This window comes from Lithobates pipiens, unplaced genomic scaffold (genome assembly GCF_037356315.1).
Source record: "Lithobates pipiens isolate NorthernLeopardFrog02 unplaced genomic scaffold, aLitPip1_a1.2 Scaffold_23, whole genome shotgun sequence".
NCBI classification, from domain to species: domain Eukaryota; kingdom Metazoa; phylum Chordata; class Amphibia; order Anura; family Ranidae; genus Lithobates; species Lithobates pipiens.
In genome coordinates this window covers 8,682,013-8,705,037 of record NW_027507785.1, presented here as the reverse complement: position 1 = coordinate 8,705,037, position 23,025 = coordinate 8,682,013, and the positions used below count along the sequence as shown (strand labels likewise).

Below are 23,025 nucleotides of genomic sequence, written 5' to 3'. Positions count from 1 at the left end.
AATTTTGAGCGGACTGTTTGTCGGATTGTTTGACGAACAAAGTTGGGCAAACAGTCCGCCCGTGTGTACGCGGCCTAAGGGACTCATGTAGGTCTCAGAAATGGCGGTCACCAGTATTAGGTATTTATGGGGTGATCCTAGGATGCCCAGGATGGGTGCATCAGCAAAATACTCTAAGCCCTTGTACACACGGTCGGAGATTTCGACAACCAAATCCGTCGGATTTTGTCCGTCGGATCTAGTCCGAAACTGTTGCATACACACGGTCGGACAAAATTGTCGAAAAATCCGATCATTCAGAACGTGATGACGTAATTTCGTTACGATGGGACTACGTTCAGGCTAGTAGCCAATAGCTTTGCTGTAGGAATTTGATCTGAGCATGCGTGGCACTTTGTCCCATCGGAATTCTCTACACATGATCGGAGTATGTCCTATCGGACCAGTTTGTAGGAAAATATTTCCAGCAAGTTGGAAAATTTGGTCCGACGGATATTCCGACGGAAACAGTCCGATGGAGACCACACACAGTCGGATTATCCGACAACGCGGTCCGATAAGACACATTCCGACGGATTCTCCGACCGTGTGTACAAGGGCTAAGAGGTAAGTGTGACATAATATGTAAATCGACTGTGTAAACTTACAAATTTGGATGAAGACCCACCCATGGGACTTTAGTTCTGCTTTAAAAACCTCCTTAATATTGCCTTCCCCATTGACCCCAATGTATTTTGCCAAACTGAGACACATACTGTCAACTTTGTTCATCCCTACTGGTGATCCTAGCAGTGGGGTGTTTGCTTTTGGTGCCAAACTTTGTGCACCTTCAGGCACTTGAATAAGACAGGGAGACATTTGCCCCTCCTAGGCTAGTACTGGTAAGATATGTTGGGTTGGTAGCCTTGTCAGGATGGCATCAGAAGATGATGTGCAAGTGCACCAGTGCACAAAACATACCATAGGTCACTTGGTTGTGTTAGCTAGCATGTTTGCATGAACATGCTAAATCACTCGGCACATTGAAAGGATGTATGCATATACAGGTGCACTGGCCAGCATGCATAGTCTTGGTGCAAAAATGGCCTATCAAAGCATCAGAGCTGAGCAAGACATTTTCTGAATAGTTTTCACCTTGTGACTTGAACCTGTTCCTGACATCTGCTTTCCCTTTGCTGACCCAACCTACCCTTGAACTTGTATCTCTCTTCCTGTCTTCCTGCTATTGACCTCAGCTTCTCCCTGAACATGGCTTGTATTTGTAGATTCCCAGTTTTACCTTGGCTAACTCCTGATTTTGACTTAACCTGGCTGAACTTCTGGTGCGACCTTGGCTTACCTCTTAACCATGACTCTGCCTGCTACCTTGAATGTGTACTCCATGACCACCAACCACCACCTGTCTAGACCTTGCTTCCAGCCTGTTTTGTTCCAATGTCTTGGCAAGCTGTCTTCCCATCTGTTTCTCTACAGGGACCTTCCTGTTGGCCTGCACAAGCACCTCACAGCCAAGCCTACCTCCGGAAGGGAACATTCATGGGCTGGACTTTCATTCCTTCTGCTCCACTCCATGGGTGTCTGTACCAAAGGTGTAAGGGAAGCCATTTCATCATCTCGACTGCCAACCAGGTATGTGAAAGGCCTTGCGTGAAGATCCTTCACTATTCAGCCATTGATCAGAGCGAAACCCGCAGTCAGAACATGCCGAGCATTATATAGCTCCCTGCTTCCTGTTCAGACCTGTGATGACAGCCTCTGGCAGAGGGAATTCCTACAGCAGTATCATCCTTTGTGACTCTAAGATATCATATAGTGGAGTGCCAATAGCTGCAGAAGAAGCTGTTGATGGAAGATGTGAAAATCTGTACAATATTTGCTCAAAATAAACCATGTCCTTTAGTGAAACCTACCTGGCCACCATTCACCATGCCCACCAATCACCATGGTAGACCATGGTTGCATGCTAGACTTTCTTTGGCTCACAGATAACTGTCCCATTTAAATGGCCAGTTGGTTGTGTCTCTCTTCCCCCAAGCTGAGGTTCCCGATTCCTCCATGGGCTCCAATGATGGCAATTTGACCCTCATTGTAACGTCCCAAAAGTCTGCAACAAATCTAATGCTTCCATGGGGGCCTTCAGCTATGTTAGAACTGTAAGTCCTACCATGAAATAGCAGAACAAAAGGTTCCTTCCTAATCCTTCCCTGGCTCCAATGATGGCAATCTCTCCCTGCCCTCACCCTAAGGTGCAAGAAATCCTGCGTCGGTTCTAACCCCTCCATGGGAGCTCTTAGCTATGCTGGTACTGGAAGTCCTACCATAAAATATCAGGGCAATCTGGCCCTGCCCCTGACCCTAAAGTGCCATCTCTAACCCTTCCATTGAATCCTTCCGCTATACAAGAACTTGAAGTCCTACCAGGAAATATCAGGCCAAAAGTTCCCAGTTCTCCCCTGGACTTCTGTGATGGCAATCTGGCCATGCCCCAACGTTAAAGTGTCAAAAACCCTTCACTAACACTAACCCTTTCATGGGGGTATTCAGAAATGCTGAACTGGAAGTACTACCATGAAATAGTATGCCAAGGTTTTCAATGCTTATATGGGGGTATTCAGAAATGCTGAACTGGAAGTCCTACCATGAAATAGTATGCCAAGTTTTTCAATGCTCCCCTGGACTCCAATTATGCCATACTGACCCTGCCTTCACCTTAAAGTACCAAAAAGCCCTGTGCCAACTCTATCTCTCCCACTGGGGCTTTATTTGCCCCCGGAACTGGAAGTCCTACCATGAAATGTCAGGCCATAGATTCCCAGTTCTCCCCTGGGCTCCAATGATGTCAATCTGAACCAGCCTTCACGCTAAAGTGCAAAAAGCCCTGTGCCAACTCTAACCCTTCTATAGGGGCCTTAGCTGTCTTGGAACTAGAAGTCCTACCATGAAATATCAGGCCAAAGGCGAAACCATTTTCTGAGGAATCTGCGGTGAGCGATGTGTCCTAATCACATTGTCAGGGGTTTAGTTTTGATAGCAAGGGACGGCACTTAAATCTGAAGCCATCTGCAACCAGTCCATTGATTTTTATGTCCCATGAAAGCAGTTGGCCTAATTAGTTCAGATAAAAGGACTACAAATTAGAGAGCGGTTGTTACTATTATTGATCTGTTCCGTCTCTGAAAACTCCAGGAAGTCAGTGGCCGGCCCGGGAGAGGGGGGGGACGAAAAGCAAAATAGCAAGAATGGCGACAACCAGGATCCTACACGTTCTCTGCTATGAAACAGCTTTCCTATCTGTAGTATTGTTTTCGTGCTTATATTTTATTCTAATTTTACACTTCATGAGAAATAGAACAAAACTTTCTACCTTGTGGCAGCCCCGGTGCTGGAGCTGAACTCGGGGAGATCTAAAAGGCACAAATTAGTGCAACTCTGTATTCATTAGCATTATATCATTTTTTTTACTAAAAGCAGTATAAGCATCTGAATATGGCCTGGTATCAGCTTATTTCGGTCTCTCTATGGCAGAGTTTGGACTGGGTGAGGAAGAAGCAGAACAAGGACCCAGTCGTTTTGTATGGAGAGAAGAAGCATGTTAAGAGGAGGAGAGAGCAGGGTGACGGAGAGATGAGCTATTTACTGTGCTGCTTCTCCTTTCACTGTGCAGTCACAGGATGGGGGCTGGTCCGGGATTACTTGGATTTACAGGAGGTTCGGTTATGATGCTGGCCAAGAGGCTGACGACATCTAGTGACTGAAAAAAGTACTGTGGGGAAAATCTCTGGATTGAAGGTGAAAATTGTTGCAAAAGCAATTTTTTTATTTATTTTTTTATCTTTTATTGGGTTGTTCATTTAGTGTTTTTTTTTTTTTTTTTTTTAGTTCTGCTTTCAATTAACATACGTTTACAGAAATAACTAGCCTGGATGGGCCTGTGTCCTTATTCAACCATACGAAATACTTAGCGCTTGAGGACCACCTACAATCAGCTTTTCTTTGGCAATAACTCTGACGGATCTCAGGGGGCCCCTGAAGTTATTAGTGCGCCTCCTGAACTCTACCCACCAAAAACAATGCCCACCTTGTGTGGCTGATAGCTCAGCAGATGCCTGATATTCTATATATACATGAAAATGTTGGATTTAAACTGGTTCAGCACAAACAACCTGCCCACCATATGCCTCTTATGCCGTGTGCACACGAGCGGACTTTCCGGCAGACTAGGTCAGACGGAATCAGTCCGTCCGACAATCCGATCATGTGTGGGCTAATTTGATCATTTTCCGTTAAAAAAAATCGGACGGACCTAGAAATATAACATGTTTCAAATCTGTCCGACGGACTCAATTCCTATCGGGAAAACCGTTTGTCTGTGTACTGGTCCAACGGACCAAATACGACACAAGGGAAGCTATTGGCTACTGGCTATTGAACTTCCTTTTTTTAGTCCCGTCTTACATCATCACATGCAAAACGAACGGACTTTCGAACTGACTTAGTCTGTTCGTGTGTGGCCAAGTCCATTCATCTGGAAAGTCCCTCATAACTCCGCCAAAAGTCCATCGGGAAGACCGGCGGGCCTAGTCTGCCGGAAACTCTGGTGGTGTGTACGCGGCATTTACTTTCATCCCGCCTTCGTCTTGTGCCAGCTAAGGTCCTGTGGCTGCCGGTGTCCATGTTTCTCAGAATGACCCTAAATGTGAACCTGAAAATATGTTGCAAGTGTCCTTATTGTGCAAAGTTTCAACCTTTCTCTGTGAGCCCATTAAAGCCTCCATTGTATATGTCACACAGTGCTGAGTCATAAGACAAGAGGCTGCAGTCCTGCTCAGAAGCACCAAGAAAAGTCTGCTGAATGTGGCTGAGGTGGATTATATGATATTGTATTACATTATTGTGTGTTAAACTGTACACCAATATATTTAGCTGCTTCTTATGTTGACCCATTTAGGGCACAACAAGTTTTGAAGTTCCTTAATTAAGTTTTTAATTTTATTTAGAAGTGAGAGAAAAGAGAAACGTAATTAATGCGCTGTAATTAGGACACATAGAGGCGGGGGCGACTAATGATGAACGATAATCAGCAGACCCAGATAAAATGATCCAGATTAAGATTAGCCAGATGATATACAATATACAGTATAAATATATATATATAATGCTGTATGCACAGTATATCAAGTGGTGGGTGGAGCCCCTCCATTGTCCAATAACCAATCATCTGGGAGTATAATGACCCGGCCATAATTTGTTAAGAGGCTCTGGATTGAATAAGGATGATTTTGGTGAAACTGGTTTTGCTGAGAGGACCCTGCTTGTAATGTGATTGGCCCAATCCAACGGGAGAGGACATTGCATGTAATATGACCGACTTGACCCAGTGTGAGAGGACCAGGCATGTAACGTGACCGGCTTGACTCAGCGTGGGAGGACACTGTGTGTAACATGACTGGCTTGACTCAGCGGGGGAGGGCCCTGTGTGTAACATGACTGGCTTGATTCAGCGTTGAAGGGCGCTGCATGTAACATGACCAGCTTGACTCAGCATGGAAGGGAGTTGCATGTAAAGTGATTGGCTTGACTCAGCGTGGGAGGGCACTGTATGTACCATGACCAACTTGACTCAGCATGGGAGGGCCCTGCGTGTAATGTGACCAGATTGACTCAGCATGGGAGGGCTCTGTGTGTAATGTGACCATATTGACTCAGCATGGGAGGGCCCTGCGTGTAATGTGTCCAGCTTGACTCAGCGTGGGAGGGCCCTGCGTGTAATGTGACTGGCTTGACCAAGCGTGGCTTGATCCACTGTGGGAGGGCCCTGTGTGTAACATGACCGATTTGATTCAGCGTCGGAGGGCGCTGCATGTAACGTTGACCAGCTTGGCTCAGTATGGGAGGGCGCTGCATGTAACGTGACCAGTTTGACTCACTATGGGAGGGCGCTGCATGTAATGTGACTGGCTTGACTCAGCACGGGAGGTCCCTGCGTGTAATGTGACCAGCTTGACTTAGAGTGGGAGGGCGCTGCATGTAACGTGACCGGCTTGACTCACATTACACGCAGGACCATCCCACTCTGGGTCAAGCCAGCCACATTAGACACAGGGCCCTCCCATGATGCTGAGTCAAGCTGGTCACGTTACACACAGGGCCCTCCCATGATGCTGAGTCAAGCTGGTCCCGTTACACACAGGGCCCTCCCATGCTGAGTCAAGCCAGACACGTTACATGCTGCGCCCTCCCATGTGTGTAATGTGACTGGCTTTACTCAGCAGGGGAGGGACCTGTGTGTAACATGACGGATTTGATTCATTGTGGGAGTGCGCTGCAAGTAACATGTACAGCTTGACTCAGCATGGGAGGGCACTGCGTGTACCATAAGCAGCTTGACATGGGAGGGCATGGGAGGGCGCGGCATGTAAAGTGACCGGTTTGCCTTAGAGTGGGAGGGTGCTGCATGTAACGGGACCAGCTTGAGTCAGCAGGGGAGGGCCCTGTGTGTAATGTGACTGGCTTGACTCAGCATGGGAGGGCCCTGTGTGTAATGTGAGTGACTGGCTTTACCAAGTAGGGGAGGGCCCTGTGTGTAACATGACCAATTTGATTAATCATGGGAGGGCGCAGCATGTAATGTGTCTGGCTTGACTCAGCATGGGAGGGCCCTGCGTATAATGTGACCAGCTTGACTCAGCATCATGGGAGGGCCCTGTGTTTAATGTGACTGGCTTGACCCAGAGTGGGAGGGTCCTGTGTGTAATGTGACTGGCTTGACCCAGAGTGGGTTGGGCCTGCATATAACGTGACTGGCTTGACTCAGCGCAGGAGGGCACTGCATGTACCATGAGCAGCTTGACTCAGCGTGGGAGGGCCCTTTGTGTAATGTGACTGGCCTGACCCAGTGTGGGAGGACCCTGCGTGCAATGTGACTGGCCTGACCCAGTGTGGGAGGACTCTGCTTGTATCGTGGCCAGCCTGACCCAGCGTGGGAGGGCCCTTCATGTATGATGGCTGGCCTGACCCAGCAAAGGGGGGTCCCTGCATGTATCATGCCCAGCCTGACCCAGCATGGGAGTACCTGGCATGTATCATGGTCAGACTGACCCAGCTTGGGAGGGACCTGCATGTATCATGGCCAGCCTGAACAAATGTTGGGGGACCCTGCATCTATCATGGCCAGCCTGACCCAGTGTGTGAGGACCCTGCGTGCAATGTGACTAGCCTGACTGAGTATGGGAGGACTCTGCATGTATCATGGTCAGCATGAACCAGCGTGGGAGGGCCTTCTGTGTATTATGGCCAGCTGACCCAGCGTAGGAGAGTCCTGCATGTATCATAGCCACCCTGAACCAGCATAGGAGGACCTTGCATGTATCATAGCCAGCCTGACCCAGCCTAAGAGGGCCCTGCATATATTATGGCCAGCCTGACCCAGCATGGGAGGATCCTGCGTGTATCATTGTCAGCCCGACCCAGCGTGTTTCATGTCAAGCCTGACCAAACGTTGGAGGACCCTGTGTGTATCATGGCCAGCTTGACCCAGTGTGGGAGGACCATGCGTGTATCTTGACCAGCCTGACCCAATGTGGGAGGACCCTGCGTTCAATGTGATTGGCCTGACCCAGTATAGGAGGGCACTATGTGTATCATGGCCAGCCTGACCCAGCATCAGAGGATTCTGTGTGTATCATGACCAACCTGACCCAGCATAGGACCACCATGCGTGTATCATGGCCAGGGCCCTCCATGTAAGCCAAAGCAGAAAGTCTTATGGGTGTATTTATGAAAAATGTGCAGAGCTGTGAAATTGTCCATCCATTCTGTGTGAAGGGAGGGGGGTGAAGTTGAATGTTACTAAGCTATTTTATCTCCAAGTTAAATATTATTTGTTTATAAAAAAAATAACGGAATCTGGAAAATACTGTATCATGGCCACTAGATGGAGCTGAAAAGCATAGTATATCAGTATTGATTTGTTATGATCTTCGCCTCCATCTAGTGGTCATAATGTGGTATTTCCTTAACCCAAGCCTAGCAATATTTGGCTTTGCCCCCCATTGGCAAGAACAAATGCCAATTCAGAAGAAGAATCTCTCTGCAACTGTTTTTTATAAATACACCCCTTCATTTCACTCATCCCTAATCTCAAAAAAAAAGAGAAAAAAATCTCTACCAATCAAATGTGAACTGAAGATATGAAGTGACTGGAAGGCGCGGGGTTCCTCTCTGAGAACAGATCTGCTCGTGATCGGTGGCCCCTCTCGTCTCCACGTATTACTCGCCATCCTCAGCTCACAGCGGGAGAGCGTCTTACTTTGCATTTCACTGCCTTTGAAAAGCACTTCTGCGCTCAAACTTGGCCGGAAATTTGCATACGTTTCATGTCGCCCCACTTGTAAGTTTAGAGCCCAGGAGAGCCGAGTCCTCTGAAGAGTTCTCTGATAAATTCTTCATCTTCTGGATGTTATCAACTGATTTTCTTAGATTGTAAGCTCTTGGGAGCAGTGCTCTCCAGACCTCCCTGTATTTAAAAGTATTGTACTCTACTGACTTCCTTGGGACTTCCTTGGGGGGGCATTAGAGTGTAAGCTCCTCTGGTATAGAGACTGAGGTGACTGGCTCAGTGATCTCTGTACAGCACTGCGGTATATGTCAGAGCTACAGTGCCTTGCGAAAGTATTCGGCCCCCTTGAACTTTTCAACCTTTTTCCACATTTCAGGCTTCAAACATAAAGATATAAAATTTTTATTTTTTGTGAAGAATCACCAACAAGTGGGACACAATTGTGAAGTGGAACGAAATCTATTGGATAATTTAAACTTTTTTAACTAATAAAAAAATGAAAAGTGGGGTGTGCAAAATGATTCGGCCCCCTTGCGTTAATACTTTGTAGAGCCACCTTTTTCTGCGATTACAGCTGCAAGTCGCTTGGGGTATGTCTCTATCAGTTTTGCACATCGAGAGACTGAAATTCTTGCCCATTCTTCCTTGCAAAACAGCTGGAGCTCAGTGAGGTTGGATGGAGAGCGTTTGTGAACAGCAGTTTTCAGCTCTTTCCACAGATTCTCGATTGGATTCAGGTCTGGACTTTGACTTGGCCATTCTAACACCTGGATACGTTTATTTGTGAACCATTCCTTTGTAGATTTTGCTGTATGTTTGGGATCATTGTCTTGTTGGAAGATAAATCTCCGTCCCAGTTTCAGGTCTTTTGCAGACTCCAACAGGTTTTCATCCAGAATGGTCCTGTATTTGGCTGCATCCATCTTCCCCTCAATTTTAACCATCTTCCCTGTCCCTGCTGAAGAAAAGCAGGCCCAAACCATGATGCTGCCACCACCATGTTTGACAGTGGGGATGGTGTGTTGAGGGTGATGAGCTGTGTTGCTTTTACGCCAAACATATCGTTTTGCATTGTGGGCAAAAAGTTGGATTTTGGTTTCATCTGACCAGAGCACCTTCTTCCACATGTTTGGTGCGTCTCCCAGGTGGCTTGTGGCAAACTTTAGACAAGACTTTTTATGGATATCTTTGAGAAATGGCTTTCTTCTTGCCACTCTTCCATAAAGGCCAGATTTGTGCAGTGTACGACTGATTGTTGTCCTATGGACAGACTCTCCCACCTCAGCTGTAGTTCTCTGCAGTTCATCCAGAGTGATCATGGGCCTCTTGGCTGCATCTCTGATCAGTCTTCTCCTTGTCTGAGCTGAAAGTTTAGAAGGACGGCCAGGTCTTGGTAGATTTGCAGTGGTCTGATACTCCTTCCATTTCAAAATGATTGCACAGTGCTCCTTGGGATGTTTAAAGCTTGGGAAATCTTTTTGTATCCAAATCCGGCTTTAAACTTCTCCACAACAGTATTACGGACCTGCCTTGTGTGTTCCTTGGTCTTCATGATGCTCTCTGCGCTTTCAACAGAACCCTGAGACTATCACAGAGCAGGTGCATTTATACAGAGACTTCATTACACACAGGTGGATTCTATTTATCACCATCAGTCATTTAGGACAACATTGGATCATTCAGAGATCCTCGCTGAACTTCTGGAGTGAGTTTGCTGCACTGAAAGTAAAGGGGCCGAATAATTTTGCACGCCCCACTTTTCATTTTTTTATTTGCTAAAAAAGTTTAAATTATCCAATAGATTTCGTTCCACTTCACAATTGTGTCCCACTTGTTGGTGATTCTTCACAAAAAATTTAAATTTTATATCTTTATGTTTGAAGCCTGAAATGTGGCAAAAGGTTGAAAAGTTCAAGGGGGCCGAATACTTCCGCAAGGCACTGTATGTAAATGTATTATAATAATATGTGACTGAGGGGGGGACATTAGAGTGTAAATTTTGTTTATTAAAAAAAATCATGCAAACATTCAGCTTATTAATAAAAACATATTTACATAAAAATAAATAACAACTAAACAAAAACAAGTGTGCTTACATCAGCAGCTTTCTGCCAAAATAACAGAAAAAAAACATATTTTAATGACAACAAAAAAGGTACTATAAACCTCGAACCTCGACTCAAACACAATCCAGGCTAATTCCGCGTACACACGATTGTAATTCTTGTCGGAAATTCAAGGAATTCAAGCTGTCTTGCCTACACACGGTCACACCAAATTCTGATCGTTTATAACGCGGTGTCGTACAACACGTACGACGCGACTAGAAAAAGGAAGTTCAATAGCCAGTAGCCAATAGCTTCTGTCTCGTAGTTGAATCTGAGCATGCGTGATTTTTGGCGTGTCGGAATTGCATACACACGATCGGAATTACCGATAGAAAGTTTTTCCGTCTGGAAAATTGAGAACATGCTCTCAATTTTTGGCTGGAGGGAATTCGGACAGCTAAATTCCGATGGAGCGTACACACGGTCGCATTTTCCGATGAAAAGCTCTCATCGGCCTTTTTCTGGCCGGAATTCCGATCGTGTGTACGCGGCATAAGAAACATTTTAAGATTTAATCGCCATCAGGATGCATTAGATGCACGCTTCTTAGCTTGCTCACCCCCCTCCCTACTCGGAGACCCTACACTTCTTATTATTGTCTGCGATTCCTCCTCCATAGAAGTCACCGACTTCCCAACAGATGGACCCTCACCCTCCACCTCAAACGTATTTGATACCTCCACCCTCACCGATTCCAAAGCCCCGCCCTCCCCGTTAACCCCTCTCCCTACATCATTCACCCCAACTTCCACATCTTTCACCCCGACTTCCACATCATTCACCTTGGATTCTGCAACAGCCACTCTCATTCCCTTCCCACCTTGCCCTCCCCACAATCATCCAATCCATCCCTCACTCGGTGTCTGCCGACCTCCAGCCACACTTCTGCCATGCTGAGGAGGAGGGGTTGGCACCACCATACACGCTGGTCCAGCACCCTCCACTGCACTAGGAGAAACAATAGGTGCAGACACAGACTTGACAACCACACTTTCTGACACTGACTGGGAGACCACAGACTGGGGGGACACTGACACCACAGAGGGCCCCACAGACACAGATTCTGATGGGACAGAGACGCTAGGATCCCCTGGTACAACCTCCGCCAACCCAGACTCTTCTCTATCCGGATAGAAGAATTCATCCTCTAGCTCTGGCTTATTGTGCAAAGCCTCAGGGCACCGGCTATAAGGGTGACCAACCTTATCACACAGCTTACATTTAACCAGTTCCCGACCGCCGCACGACGATGTACGTCGACAGCATGGCACGGGCAGGCATATTGGCGTACATGTACGTCCCTGCCTTGCCCCGGGTCGGGGGCCCGATCGGGCCCCCGCCCGGTGCCTGCGGCGGTCGGTATTCGTTCGGGACCGATCCGGGATGAGGGGGCGGCCATTCATTCATGGCCACCCCCTCGCGATCGCTCCCGACGAATAGAAAGTCTTCGTGACATCACTTCCTCTCCTGTAATGTAAACACAGGAGAGGAAATGATGTAATCTCTCCTCGTGTCGGTCTTTTTCGTTCCGGCACGGAGGAGAGAGGATCGGTGAGTTGCACCAACACACTACACTAACAGTAGAACACGCCAGGCACACTTTTCACCCCCCTGATCACCCCCCAATCACCCCCCAATCACCCCCCAATCACCCCTGCCCCCCCCAGTCACAGTGACACCAAGTGCATTTTTTTTTTTTTTTTTTGCATTGGTGTCATTTGTGACTGTAATAACTGTTAGGGCAGTTAGGGTTAGCCCCCTTTAGCTCTAGGGTGCCCCCCTAACCCCCCCAATAAAGGTTTAACCCCGTGATCACCCCCCGTCGCCAGTGTCACTAATAAGCGATTTTTTTCTGATCGCTGTATTAGTGTCACAGGTGACGCTAGTTAGGCAGGTAAGTATTTGGGTTCGCCGCAGCTTTTTATAGCGTCAGGGACCCCCATATACTACCGCATAAAGCCCCCTGATTGCCCCCTAGTTAACCCTTTCACCAGTGATCACCATATAACTGTTACAGGTGACGCTGGTTGGTTAGTTATTTTTTTTTTTGTTTCAGGGCACCCGCCATTTATTACCTAATAAAGGTTTAACCCCCTGATCACCCGGCGGGTGATATAAGTTTGAGGGTCAGATAAGGCCTGCGTCGCCCCAGCGTCAGGTTAGTGCCAGTACCGCTAACACCCACGCGCAAAGCATACACCTCCCTTAGTAATATAGTATCTGATCAGATCTATATTAGCATTGCCTGCATTTTAGGTTTCCCAAAACGCATTGTTAGCGGGATCAGCCCAGATACCCGCTAGCACCTGCGTTTAGCCCCTCCGCCAAGCCCAGCCCAGCCCACCCAAGTGCAGTATCGATCGATCACTGTCACTTACAAAACACAACACACATAACTGCAGCGTTCGCAGAGTCAGGTTTGATCCCTGCGATCGCTAACAGTTTTTTTTGTAGCGTTTTGAAACAGTCGCTGACAGGCTAGGTGCTTTTTTACCTGTGAGTCTCACTAGTGTACCCCTAAATTTAGAGCCCAAAATGGCAAAGCGAAGGTACACTAGTGAAGAGGCCTACACGTTTCTGAGCATGACAGATAGTGAAGAGGACGTCACTCATCTGTCAGATTCAGGCTCAGAATACGATCCTGTAGAGGACAGCGGCTCCATGACAGATAGCTCTGACGACGGAGATGAGGCCTCTGTTAGGGACAGGTGTGCCCGATCCCGAATGTATTCTGTTGTTGAGGTGCATAAACCGCAGGCCACTCGTATGGAGCAGAGACGTACTAGAGCCGCTCATCCTTCTGGTGAACTGGCAAGCACCAGCGGCCTAGTACACCCTGGACCTACATCCAGCACTGCAGTAACACGTGGTGACGTGGCGAGTCCCATAAGTGCAGTTCAAGCTGGCGAGGTGGCAAGCACAAGTAGTGTCCCGCTGCCACCAAGAAGACAAAGACAGGCCCGTCGTACCCATAGTGCCCTTCCTGCAGAATTCGCCAATCCTATTTGGGTGCCCACCACTTCTGCAGAACCGGTACTTCCCCCATTCACTGGCCAACCTGGCATTAACGTGGAAACAGTTGATTTTACGACACTTGACTTTTACTCACTGTTTTTCACCGAAGATCTCTTTAGATCTATTGTGGACCAAACCAATTTGTACGCTGCTCAACACATCGCCACTATTCCCCAGTCCGCCCTTGCCAGACAATGGAAACCAGTTACGGTTTCCGAATTTAAAATCTTTCTGGGCCTCTCCCTCAACATTGGCATAACCAAAAAGAGTGAGTTGCGGTCATATTGGTCCATTGACCCAATTCACCATATGCGCATGTTCTCTGCTTCCATGTCCAGGGCACGATACGAGCAGATTTTGCGGTTCATGCACTTCAGCGACAATGAACTCTGTCGTCCTCGTGGAGACCCTGAATACGATCGGCTCTACAAAATTCGGCCCCTCATAAACCACTTCAACCAACGTTTTGCAGACTTGTTTACTCCCGATCAAGTTGTCTGCGTTGATGAGTCCCTGATTAAGTTTTCTGGTCGCTTGTCATTCAAACAATACGTCCCCAACAAGCGTTCCAGATACGGGGTCAAGATGTATAAGCTCTGTGACAGGGCCACAGGCTATACACGTAGTTTCATGGTTTATGAGGGTAAAGATAGTCACGTAGAGCCGGAGAACTGCCCTGACTACATAGGAAGCGCTGGCAAGATAGTGTGGGACATGGTGTCACCCTTATTCGGAAAGGGGTACCACTTGTACGTGGACAATTATTACACAAGCGTGCCACTGTTTAGTCACTTGTTTGATCAGCAGATTGGAGCATGTGGCACCGTGCGACCTAATCGCCGGGGCTTTCCCCAGCGGCTTGTAGAGTCCCGTCTTAGGCTGGGGGAGAGAGCCTGCTTGCGCAGTAATAATTTGCTCGCTATGAAGTGGAGGGATAATAAGAATGTTTTCGTTCTTACCTCCCTTCATGCAGACACGACGGTCCAAATTTCTACGGCGACTGGTATTGTGGAGAAACCCCTCTGTGTCCACAAATATAACCTTAACATGGGAGGGGTGGACCTCAATGACCAGTTGTTGGCGCCGTATCTAGTTGCCCGTAAGTCCAGACGCTGGTACAAAAAAGTGTCTGTTTATTTATTCCAATTGGCTATACTGAATGCTTATGTACTACACAAAGCTTCAGGACGGACTGGATCCTTCCTCAAATTCCAGGAGGATATCGTCAGAGCCCTTCTGTATCCAGGCGGTGCTCCACCTCACCTTCCCCTACCAGATGCAGTAAGCCGGCTGCATGAGAGGCATTATTCTTATGTCATCCCGAGTACCCCTACCCAACGAGCCCCCCAAAGAAAATGTCGTGTCTGCAGAAAGCGCGGATTTAGGCGTGACACCCGTTCTTATTGTCCCCGCTGTCCTGACCAGCCTGGTCTTTGTCAGGGTGAGTGTTTTGAACGCTACCATTCACTAGTTGAGTATTAGCGTAGGGTACAGCATTGCACAGGCTAGGCACACGTTCACAGGGTCTCCCAAGATGCCATCGCATTTTGAGAGACCCAAACCGCTGGAACCGTTACAACAGAAAAAGTGTTAAAAAAAAAAAAAAAAAGTAAAAAAAAAAAAAAAAAAAATATAAAATAAAAAAACCAAAAATAGTTGTTGTTTTATTGTTCTCTCTCTCTCTATTCTCTCTCTATTGTTCTGCTCCTTTGTACTGTATTCTATTCTGCAATGTTTTATTGTTAACCATTTTTTGTTTTCAGGTACGCCATTCAGCTGTAGCGTGGATTTATTTATCTTGACAGCAACAGCGTTTGCTCCCACGATATGTAAAGCCACGACTCCAGCGCTGTCGGTGGTGATTTCACCACCACAGTTAAAAAAGAGCATATATGCCGAAGCATGGGGGCATAAGGGGTGGAGGAGCGATTTTGCTCCTAATGCCGCGTACATACAGTCAAAATTCCGACGGAGGGCTTGCCCGTGGAAAAGTTTGAATGTATGTACGCGGCATAACTTTTTTGCGGGAGGATGCCCCCATGCTTCGGCATATATATATTTTAGGCACAGATTGTGTTAAATGTGTTATTTTTTGCGATTTTTTTTGTATTTGCTTTGCAGGTATGGTAAGTCCTACTGTTATACTGTAATGTTACTTTGTTTTATTGTTAACCATCATTTGCTTAGCAGGTACGCCATTCTGCTGCAGAGCGGATTTATTTATCTTGACAGCAACAGCGTTTGCTCCCATGATACATAAAGCCGCGACTCCAGCACTGTCGGGGGTGATTTCACCACCACAGTTAAAAAAGAGCATATATGCCGAAGCATGGGGGCATACGGGGTGGAGGAGCGATCTGCTCCTACCTTTTGCGGGAGGATGCCCCCATGCTTCGGCATATATAAATGGTGCATGTATGCCCACCATTAGAAAGTGGGTGGATGAAGGGTGGTATCTAATGGTGGGCATACCCACCGATCAATATTTTTTTTTCATTCAGCCCACAGGCTGCATGAAAAAAAAATTACAATATATGCCCAACCAGTTCCAGCAACATACTGGTATGTTGCGGGACTTTGAGTGCTTATACCAGAATGATGCCTGCAGGTTTAGGTATCATCTTGGTATCATTCTTTTCAGCCAGCGGTCGGCTTTTATGTAAAAGCAATCCTAGCGGCTAATTAGCCTCTAGACTACTTTTACAAGCAGTGGGAGGGAATGTCCCCCCCCCCCGCACCATCTTCCATGGTTTTCTCAGGCTCTCCTGTCCCAACAGGAAACCTGAGAATGCAGCCGGTGGTTCCGCCAGCTGACCATAGAGCTGATCAGAGATCAGAATGGCTCCAATCATCTCTATGGCCTAAGACACCGGAAGCTACGAACATTTCATGACTTAGATTTTGCGGGATGTAAACAGCGCCATTGGGAAATTGGGAAAGCATTTTATCACACCGATCTTGGTGTGGTCAGATGCTTTGAGGACAGAGGAGAGATCTAGGGTCTGATAGACCCTAATTTTTTTAAAAAAGAGTACCTGTTACTACCTATTGCAATCATAGGGGATATTTACATTCCCTGAGATAACAATAAAAATCATAAAAAAATATATATAAATGAAAGGAACAGTTTAAAAAAAAATAAAAAAAGCAAAATAAATAATAAAAAATAAAAAAATAAAAAAAAACACCCCTGTCCCCCCCTGCTAAGGCGCAACACGGAACGCAAGCGTTGGTCTGGTGGCATATGTAAACAGCAATTGCACCATGCATGTGAGGTATCACCACGAAGGTCAGATCGAGGGTACTAATTTTAGCAGTAGACCTCCTCCGTAAATCTAAAGTGGTCACCTGTAAAGGCATTTAAAGGCTTTTAAAAATGTACGTAGTTTGTCGCTGCTGCACGTTTCTGCGCAATTTTAAAGCATGTCATGTTTGGTATCCATGTACTCGGCCTAAGATCATATTTTTTATTTCATCAAACATTTGGGCAATATAGTGATTTTTAGTGCATTAAAATAAAAAAAAGTGTGTTTTTTCCCCAAAAAATGCGTTTGAAAAATCGCTGCGCAAATACCGTGTGAAAAAAAAAAATGAAACACCCACCATTTTAATCGGTAGGGCTTTTGCTTTAAAAAAACACTTCATGTTTGGGGGTTCAAAGTAATTTTCTTGCAAAAAAAAATATTTTTTCATGTAAACAAAAAGTGTCAGAAAGGGCTTTTTCTTCAAGTGGTTAGAAGAGTGGGTGATGTGTGACATAAGCTTCTAAATGTTGTGCATAAAATGCCAGGACAGTTCAAAACCTCCCCAAATGACCCCATTTTGGAAAGTAGACACCCCAAGCTATTTGCTGAGAGGCAGGTCGAGTCCATGGAATATTTTATATTTTGACAAAAGTTGTGGAAAAAATACATTATTATTTATTTATTTATTTTTTTTTGCACAAAGTTGTCATTAAATGATATATTGCTCAAACATGCCATGGTTATATGTAAAATTACACCCCAAAATACATTCTGTTGCTTCTCCTGAGTACGGGGATACCACAAGTGTGAGACCTTTTGGGAGCCTAGCCGCGTACGGTACCCCAAAATCCAAGCACCACCTTCAGGATTTCTAAGGGTGTAAATTTTAGATTTCATTCCTCACTGCCTATCACAGTTTCGGAGGCCATGGAATGCCCAGATAGCACAAAATCCCCCCAAGTGACCCCATTTTGGAAAGGAGACACCCCAAGCTATTTGCCGAGAGGTATGGTTAGTATTTTGCAGACCTTTATTTTTGTCACAAAGTTTTGAAAATTGAAAAAAAGAAAAAAAATATACATTATTTTTTTTTTTCTTCATTTTCAAAAACAAATGAGAGCTGCAAAATACCCACCATGCCTCTCGGCAAATTGCTTGGGGTGTCTACTTTCCAAAATGGGGTCATTTTGGGGGGTTTTGTGCTATTTTGGCATTTTATGGCCTTCAAAACTGTGATAGGTAGTGAGGTGTAAAATCAAAAATTTACACCCTTAGAAATCCTGAAGGCGGTTCTTGGTTTTCGGGGCCCCGTACGCGACTAGGCTCCCAAAAAGTCCCACACATGTGGTATCCCCGTACTCAGGAGAAGCAGCAGAATTTATTTTGGGGTGTCATTTCACATATGTCCCTGGCATGTGTGAGCAATATATCATTTAGTGACAACTTTGTGAAAAAAAAATAAAAAAAAATAAAAGTTTGTAATATTCCCGCAACTTGTGGCAAAATATAAAATATTCCATGGACTCAACATGCCTCTCAGCAAATAGCTTGGGGTGTCTACTTTCTAAAATGGGGTCATTTGTGGGGGTTTTGTGCCATTTTGGCATTTTATGGCCTTCAAAACTGTAATAGGTAGTGAGGCGTGAAATCAAAAATGTACGCCCTTAGAAAGCCTGAAGGCGGTTCTTGGCTTTCGGGGCCCCGTACGCAGCTAGGCTCCCAAAAAATCCCACACATGTAGTATCCCCGTACTCAGGAGAAGCAGCAGAATTTATTTTGGGGTGTCATTTTACATATGCCCATGGCATGCGTGAGCAATATATCATTTAGTGACAACTTTGTGAAAAAAAAAATAAGAAAAAAAAAGTTTGTAATTTTCCCGCAACTTGCGGCAAAATATAAAATATTCCATGGACTCAACATGCCTCTCAGCAAATAGCTTGGGGTGTCTACTTTCTAAAATGGGGTCATTTGTGGGGGTTTTGTGCCATCTTGGCATTTTATGGCCTTCAAAACTGTAATAGGTAGTGAGGCGTGAAATCAAAGATTTACGCCCTTAGAAAGCCTGAAGGCGGTTCTTGGCTTTTGGGGCCCCGTACGCAGCTAGGCTCCCAAAAAGTCCCACATATGTGGTATCCCCGTACTCAGGAGAAGCAGCAGAATTTATTTTGGGGTGTCATTTCACATATGCCCATGGCATGCGTGAGCAATATATCATTTAGTGATAACTTTGTGAAAAAAAAATAAAAAATAAAAAAAGTTTGTAATTTTCCTGCAACTTGCGGCAAAATATAAAATATTCCATGGACTCAACATGCCTCTCACCAAATAGCTTGGGGTGTCTACTTTCTAAAATGGGGTCATTTGTGGGGGTTTTGTGCCATCTTGGCATTTTATGGCCTTCAAAACTGTAATAGGTAGTGAGGCGTGAAATCAAAGATTTACGCCCTTAGAAAGCCTGAAGGCGGTTCTTGGCTTTTGGGGCCCCGTACGCAGCTAGGCTCCCAAAAAGTCCCACATATGTGGTATAGGAATTTATTTTGGGGTGTCATTTCACATATGCCCATAGCATGTGTGAGCAATATATCATTTAGTGACAACTTTGTGAAAAATTTATAAAGTTTGTCATTTTCCCGCAACTTGTGGCAAAATATAAATTATTCCATGGACTCAACATGCCTCTTAGCAAATAGCTTGGGGTGTCTACTTTCTAAAATGGGGTCATTTGTGGGGGTTTTGTGCCATCTTGGCATTTTATGGCCTTCAAAACTGTGATAGGTAGTGAGGAGTAAAATGACATATGTATGCCCTTAGAAATCCTGAAGGCGGTGCTTGGCTTTCGGGGCCCCGTACGCGGCTAGGCTTCCAAAAAGTCGACCACATGTGGTATCCCCGTACTCAGGAGAAGCAGCAGAATGTATTTTGGGGTAAAATTCCACATATAACCATGGCATGTGTGAGCAATATATCATTTAGTGACAACTTTGTGTAAAAAAAAAAAAAAATTTTTTTTTTTGTCATTATTCAATCGCTTGCGGCAAAAAAATAAAATATTCAATGGGCTCAACATGCCTCTTATCAATTTCCTTAGGGTGTCTACTTTCCAAAATGGGGTCATTTGGGGGGGTTTTGTACTGCCCTGCCATTTTAGCACCTCAAGAAATGAGATAGGCAGTCATAAACTAAAAGCTGCGTAAATTCCAGAAAATGTACCTTAGTTTGTAGATGTGACAACTTTTGCGCAAACCAATAAATATACAGTTATTGACTTTTTTTTTACCAAAGACATGTGGCTGAATACATTTTGGCCTAAATGTATGACTAAAATTGAGTTTATTGGATTTTTCTAATAACAAAAAGTAGAAAATATCATTTTTTTTCAAAATTTGCGGTCTTTTTACGTTTATATCGCAAAAAATAAAAATCGCAGAGTCAGTCAAATACCTTTAAAAGAAAGCTCTATTTGTGGGAAGAAAAGGACGCAAATTTTGTTTGGGTACAACATTGCATGACCGCGCAATTACCAGTTAAAGCAGCGCAGTGCCAAAGTATAAAAAGACCTCTGGTCATTTACCAGCAAAATGGTCCGGTCTGAAAGTGGTTAATGATGTTACAGTCACTTGCCAGATGCCCCAGTTCCTGACACAAAGAGCACTTCTGTTCTGGACAGGAAGATGAGAGATGTCCCTTGACACCACATTTATGGCACAGCTTAGGTTGACCAGGATAGAAGACGGTAATTCTATCCCTACCAATAAAGGCAGAGGAGGGCAAATGCTTGACCACATTCCCACACACACTCAACCTCATTGACACCGACCACCCACCCAGTCCAGATTCCTCTATCATCCACAATCTTTTTTAGGGGACACAACGTTTCACCCATCCTCCTCAACCAGAACCCATAAATCCTCGGGGGTATAGACTCATTCCTTGTCAGGATAGTCACATTCTTTATCAAGGGCTGTCATGAGATTACCATGGGGACAAGCCCCTTCCAGTCCGGCTGGCCCCTATACGCATGCTCAAACCATTCCCACAACAGTTCCAGTGACTATGGATGCAAAAATATACTCTGCCTTAAATCCCATAGCTAGGATCCTATCCACAACCACCCTCCTGATAGGTGTAATACCTCCTCCTTCCCACCTGAGCTGTACCACATTCCTGTGTTTAATGAAGGAAGGTGTGTTAGGTGAATGTTGCACAATTCGCTCCCTTCCACCACCAGCAGCATGACTTTGTCCCAACATAGCCCTAGCTTAACTTGGACAGATGACACATTAACTGGCTGCACAAGAATATTAACTGGCTGCATTGGAACCTCTGAAATCGGGTTTGGTAAATTGCCCACCACTTGATCCTCCCTCCTTCCCTTCAGCACAACCGTCCCGCTCACCATCATCCCAGAAGTACCACAGTTACCAGCAGTCCCATCATCAAGTAAAGACTTCAGTTTAGAAAAAAACACCAGCTGTTTCAGCGTTCATGCGGATCTCCTGCTCTGCAGTTTCAATGTTCATGCGACATTCCTGCTCTGCACTGTTAGTGTCCACGTGGGACTCCTTCTCACAGCCAGCAGAAACTTCTCTGTCTGGATACATGCCAGCTCCTCCTGCAAGGATCTGTTGCCAGGTGCAATCTCAGGAAAGTCTTCCACACATTGAGAGAGATTTTCAGCAAGCACTCCATTACCAAGATCTTCATCTGATGAGTCAGTGCCACTCAAGGGAGATTCCATTTCTGTTATGGCCTGCAGCAATCCGCCATTTTCCTCAACCTCCTCCTGAGATGACCCAGGCTGCTGGGGCGGAAGGGGGCAGATACTAACTCAGGTTCGACTGATCCTGAGACAGGGGTAGTACTGGGCCACCAGGTGAAGCCTCTTCCTTACCCCCCCCCCCCCATCCATACTGTCCCCATTGCTGTGGCATCCACCCTCTGGCAGGTACTGGCACAGGCACTCTCCTTCTGTTGGAATCTGTCCTCATTCTCATACTTCTCCCTGAACACACCACTGCTTTGCTGCAGAGAGGCGACCAACTTCTGCTGCTTTTTCAATGCCTTTTCCAGAGACTTCAGCTTGGATACTTCCCTTTTACTGCTTCCAGACTTACTATGCAGGGATTTATTTTTCCTGAAATCTTCTTTCATGACAGCAAGTTTCTGTTCCTCCTTAGTAAGTCTGTTCACCACTTTATCCTGAAAGACAGGCCCAGTATCCACTGCAGCTTGAGCACATGGTGTAGGCCTCAGTGCCTCTAGGGAGCTTCCACCTTCGCCCCCGTTCACTGCATGGTGGTTGGGGGAGAAGCCTGCAGGAGAGGCCCAGGCTTGATGTTTCCTCCAGCTGAGACCAAAGCAGAGTGAGCCAACAGCACCTTGCAAAACAGCACCACCTGGTGGAGAAGCTCCTCTGGTACAGAGACTGATGTGACTGGCTCAGTGTTCTCTGTACAGCACTGCGGTACAGGTCAGAGCTATATAAATGTATAATAATAGTGTGTGACTGTGGGAGAGATAACATTAGAGTGTAAGCTTCTCTGGTACAGAGACTGATGTGACTGGCTCAGTGTTCTCTGTACAGCACTGTGGTAGATGTCAGAGACATATAAATGATACATTGGAAATAATTTGGGGTGCACGGCGTTGGATGGGGGTGTCCTGTATGTGTATATAAATCTCCCCATACCATTCAGTACATAATCATTTTTTTCTTTACTGCTTCCAGACTTACTATGCAGGGATTTACTTTTCCTGAAATCTTCTTTCATGACAGCAAGTTTCTGTTCCTCCGTAATGTGGCGAAGTCTGTTCGCCACTTTATCCTGAAAGACTGGTAAGGACTCCTCTTGCATAGGGACAGGCCCAGTACCCACTTCAGCTTGAGCACATGGTGTAGGCCTCAGTGCCTCTGGGGAGCCTCCCCCTTGGTCCCCCCCCCCTCCACTGCATGGTGGTTGGGGGAGAAGCCTGCAGGAGAGGCCCAGGCTTGATGTTTCCTCCAGCTGAGACCAAAGCAGAGTGAGCCAACAGCACCTTGCAAAACAGCACCACCTGGTGGAGAAGCTCCTCTGGTACAGAGACTGATGTGACTGGCTCAGTGTTCTCTGTACAGCACTGCGGTACAGGTCAGAGCTATATAAATGTATAATAATAGTGTGTGACTGTGGGGGAGGGGACATTAGAGTGTAAACTTCTCTGGTACAGAGACTGATGTGACTGGCTCAGTGTTCTCTGTACAGCACTGTGGTAGATGTCAGAGACATATAAATGATACATTGGAAATAATTTGGGGTGCACGGCGTTGGATGGGGGT

The 23,025-nt window shown here is 46.0% G+C and overlaps 1 protein-coding gene across 4 annotated transcripts in view; it reads right to left on the bottom strand.

Annotated features, from left to right (window-relative positions):
- Positions 1–23,025, bottom strand: part of LOC143927183 (beta-arrestin-1) — a 276,266-nt gene that overhangs the window by 87,270 nt on the left and 165,971 nt on the right. For 2 of the 4 annotated variants that reach the window (XM_077451154.1, XM_077451155.1), the window contains exon 1: positions 1,519–1,673. The exons of the other annotated variants lie outside the window; for them this stretch is intronic. In XM_077451154.1, the coding sequence (XP_077307280.1) occupies positions 1,519–1,605 (87 nt within the window). In that variant the 5' untranslated portion in view covers positions 1,606–1,673. Of the gene's footprint in view, positions 1–1,518; positions 1,674–23,025 lie in introns of those variants that run through there. 4 annotated transcript variants of the gene reach the window in all.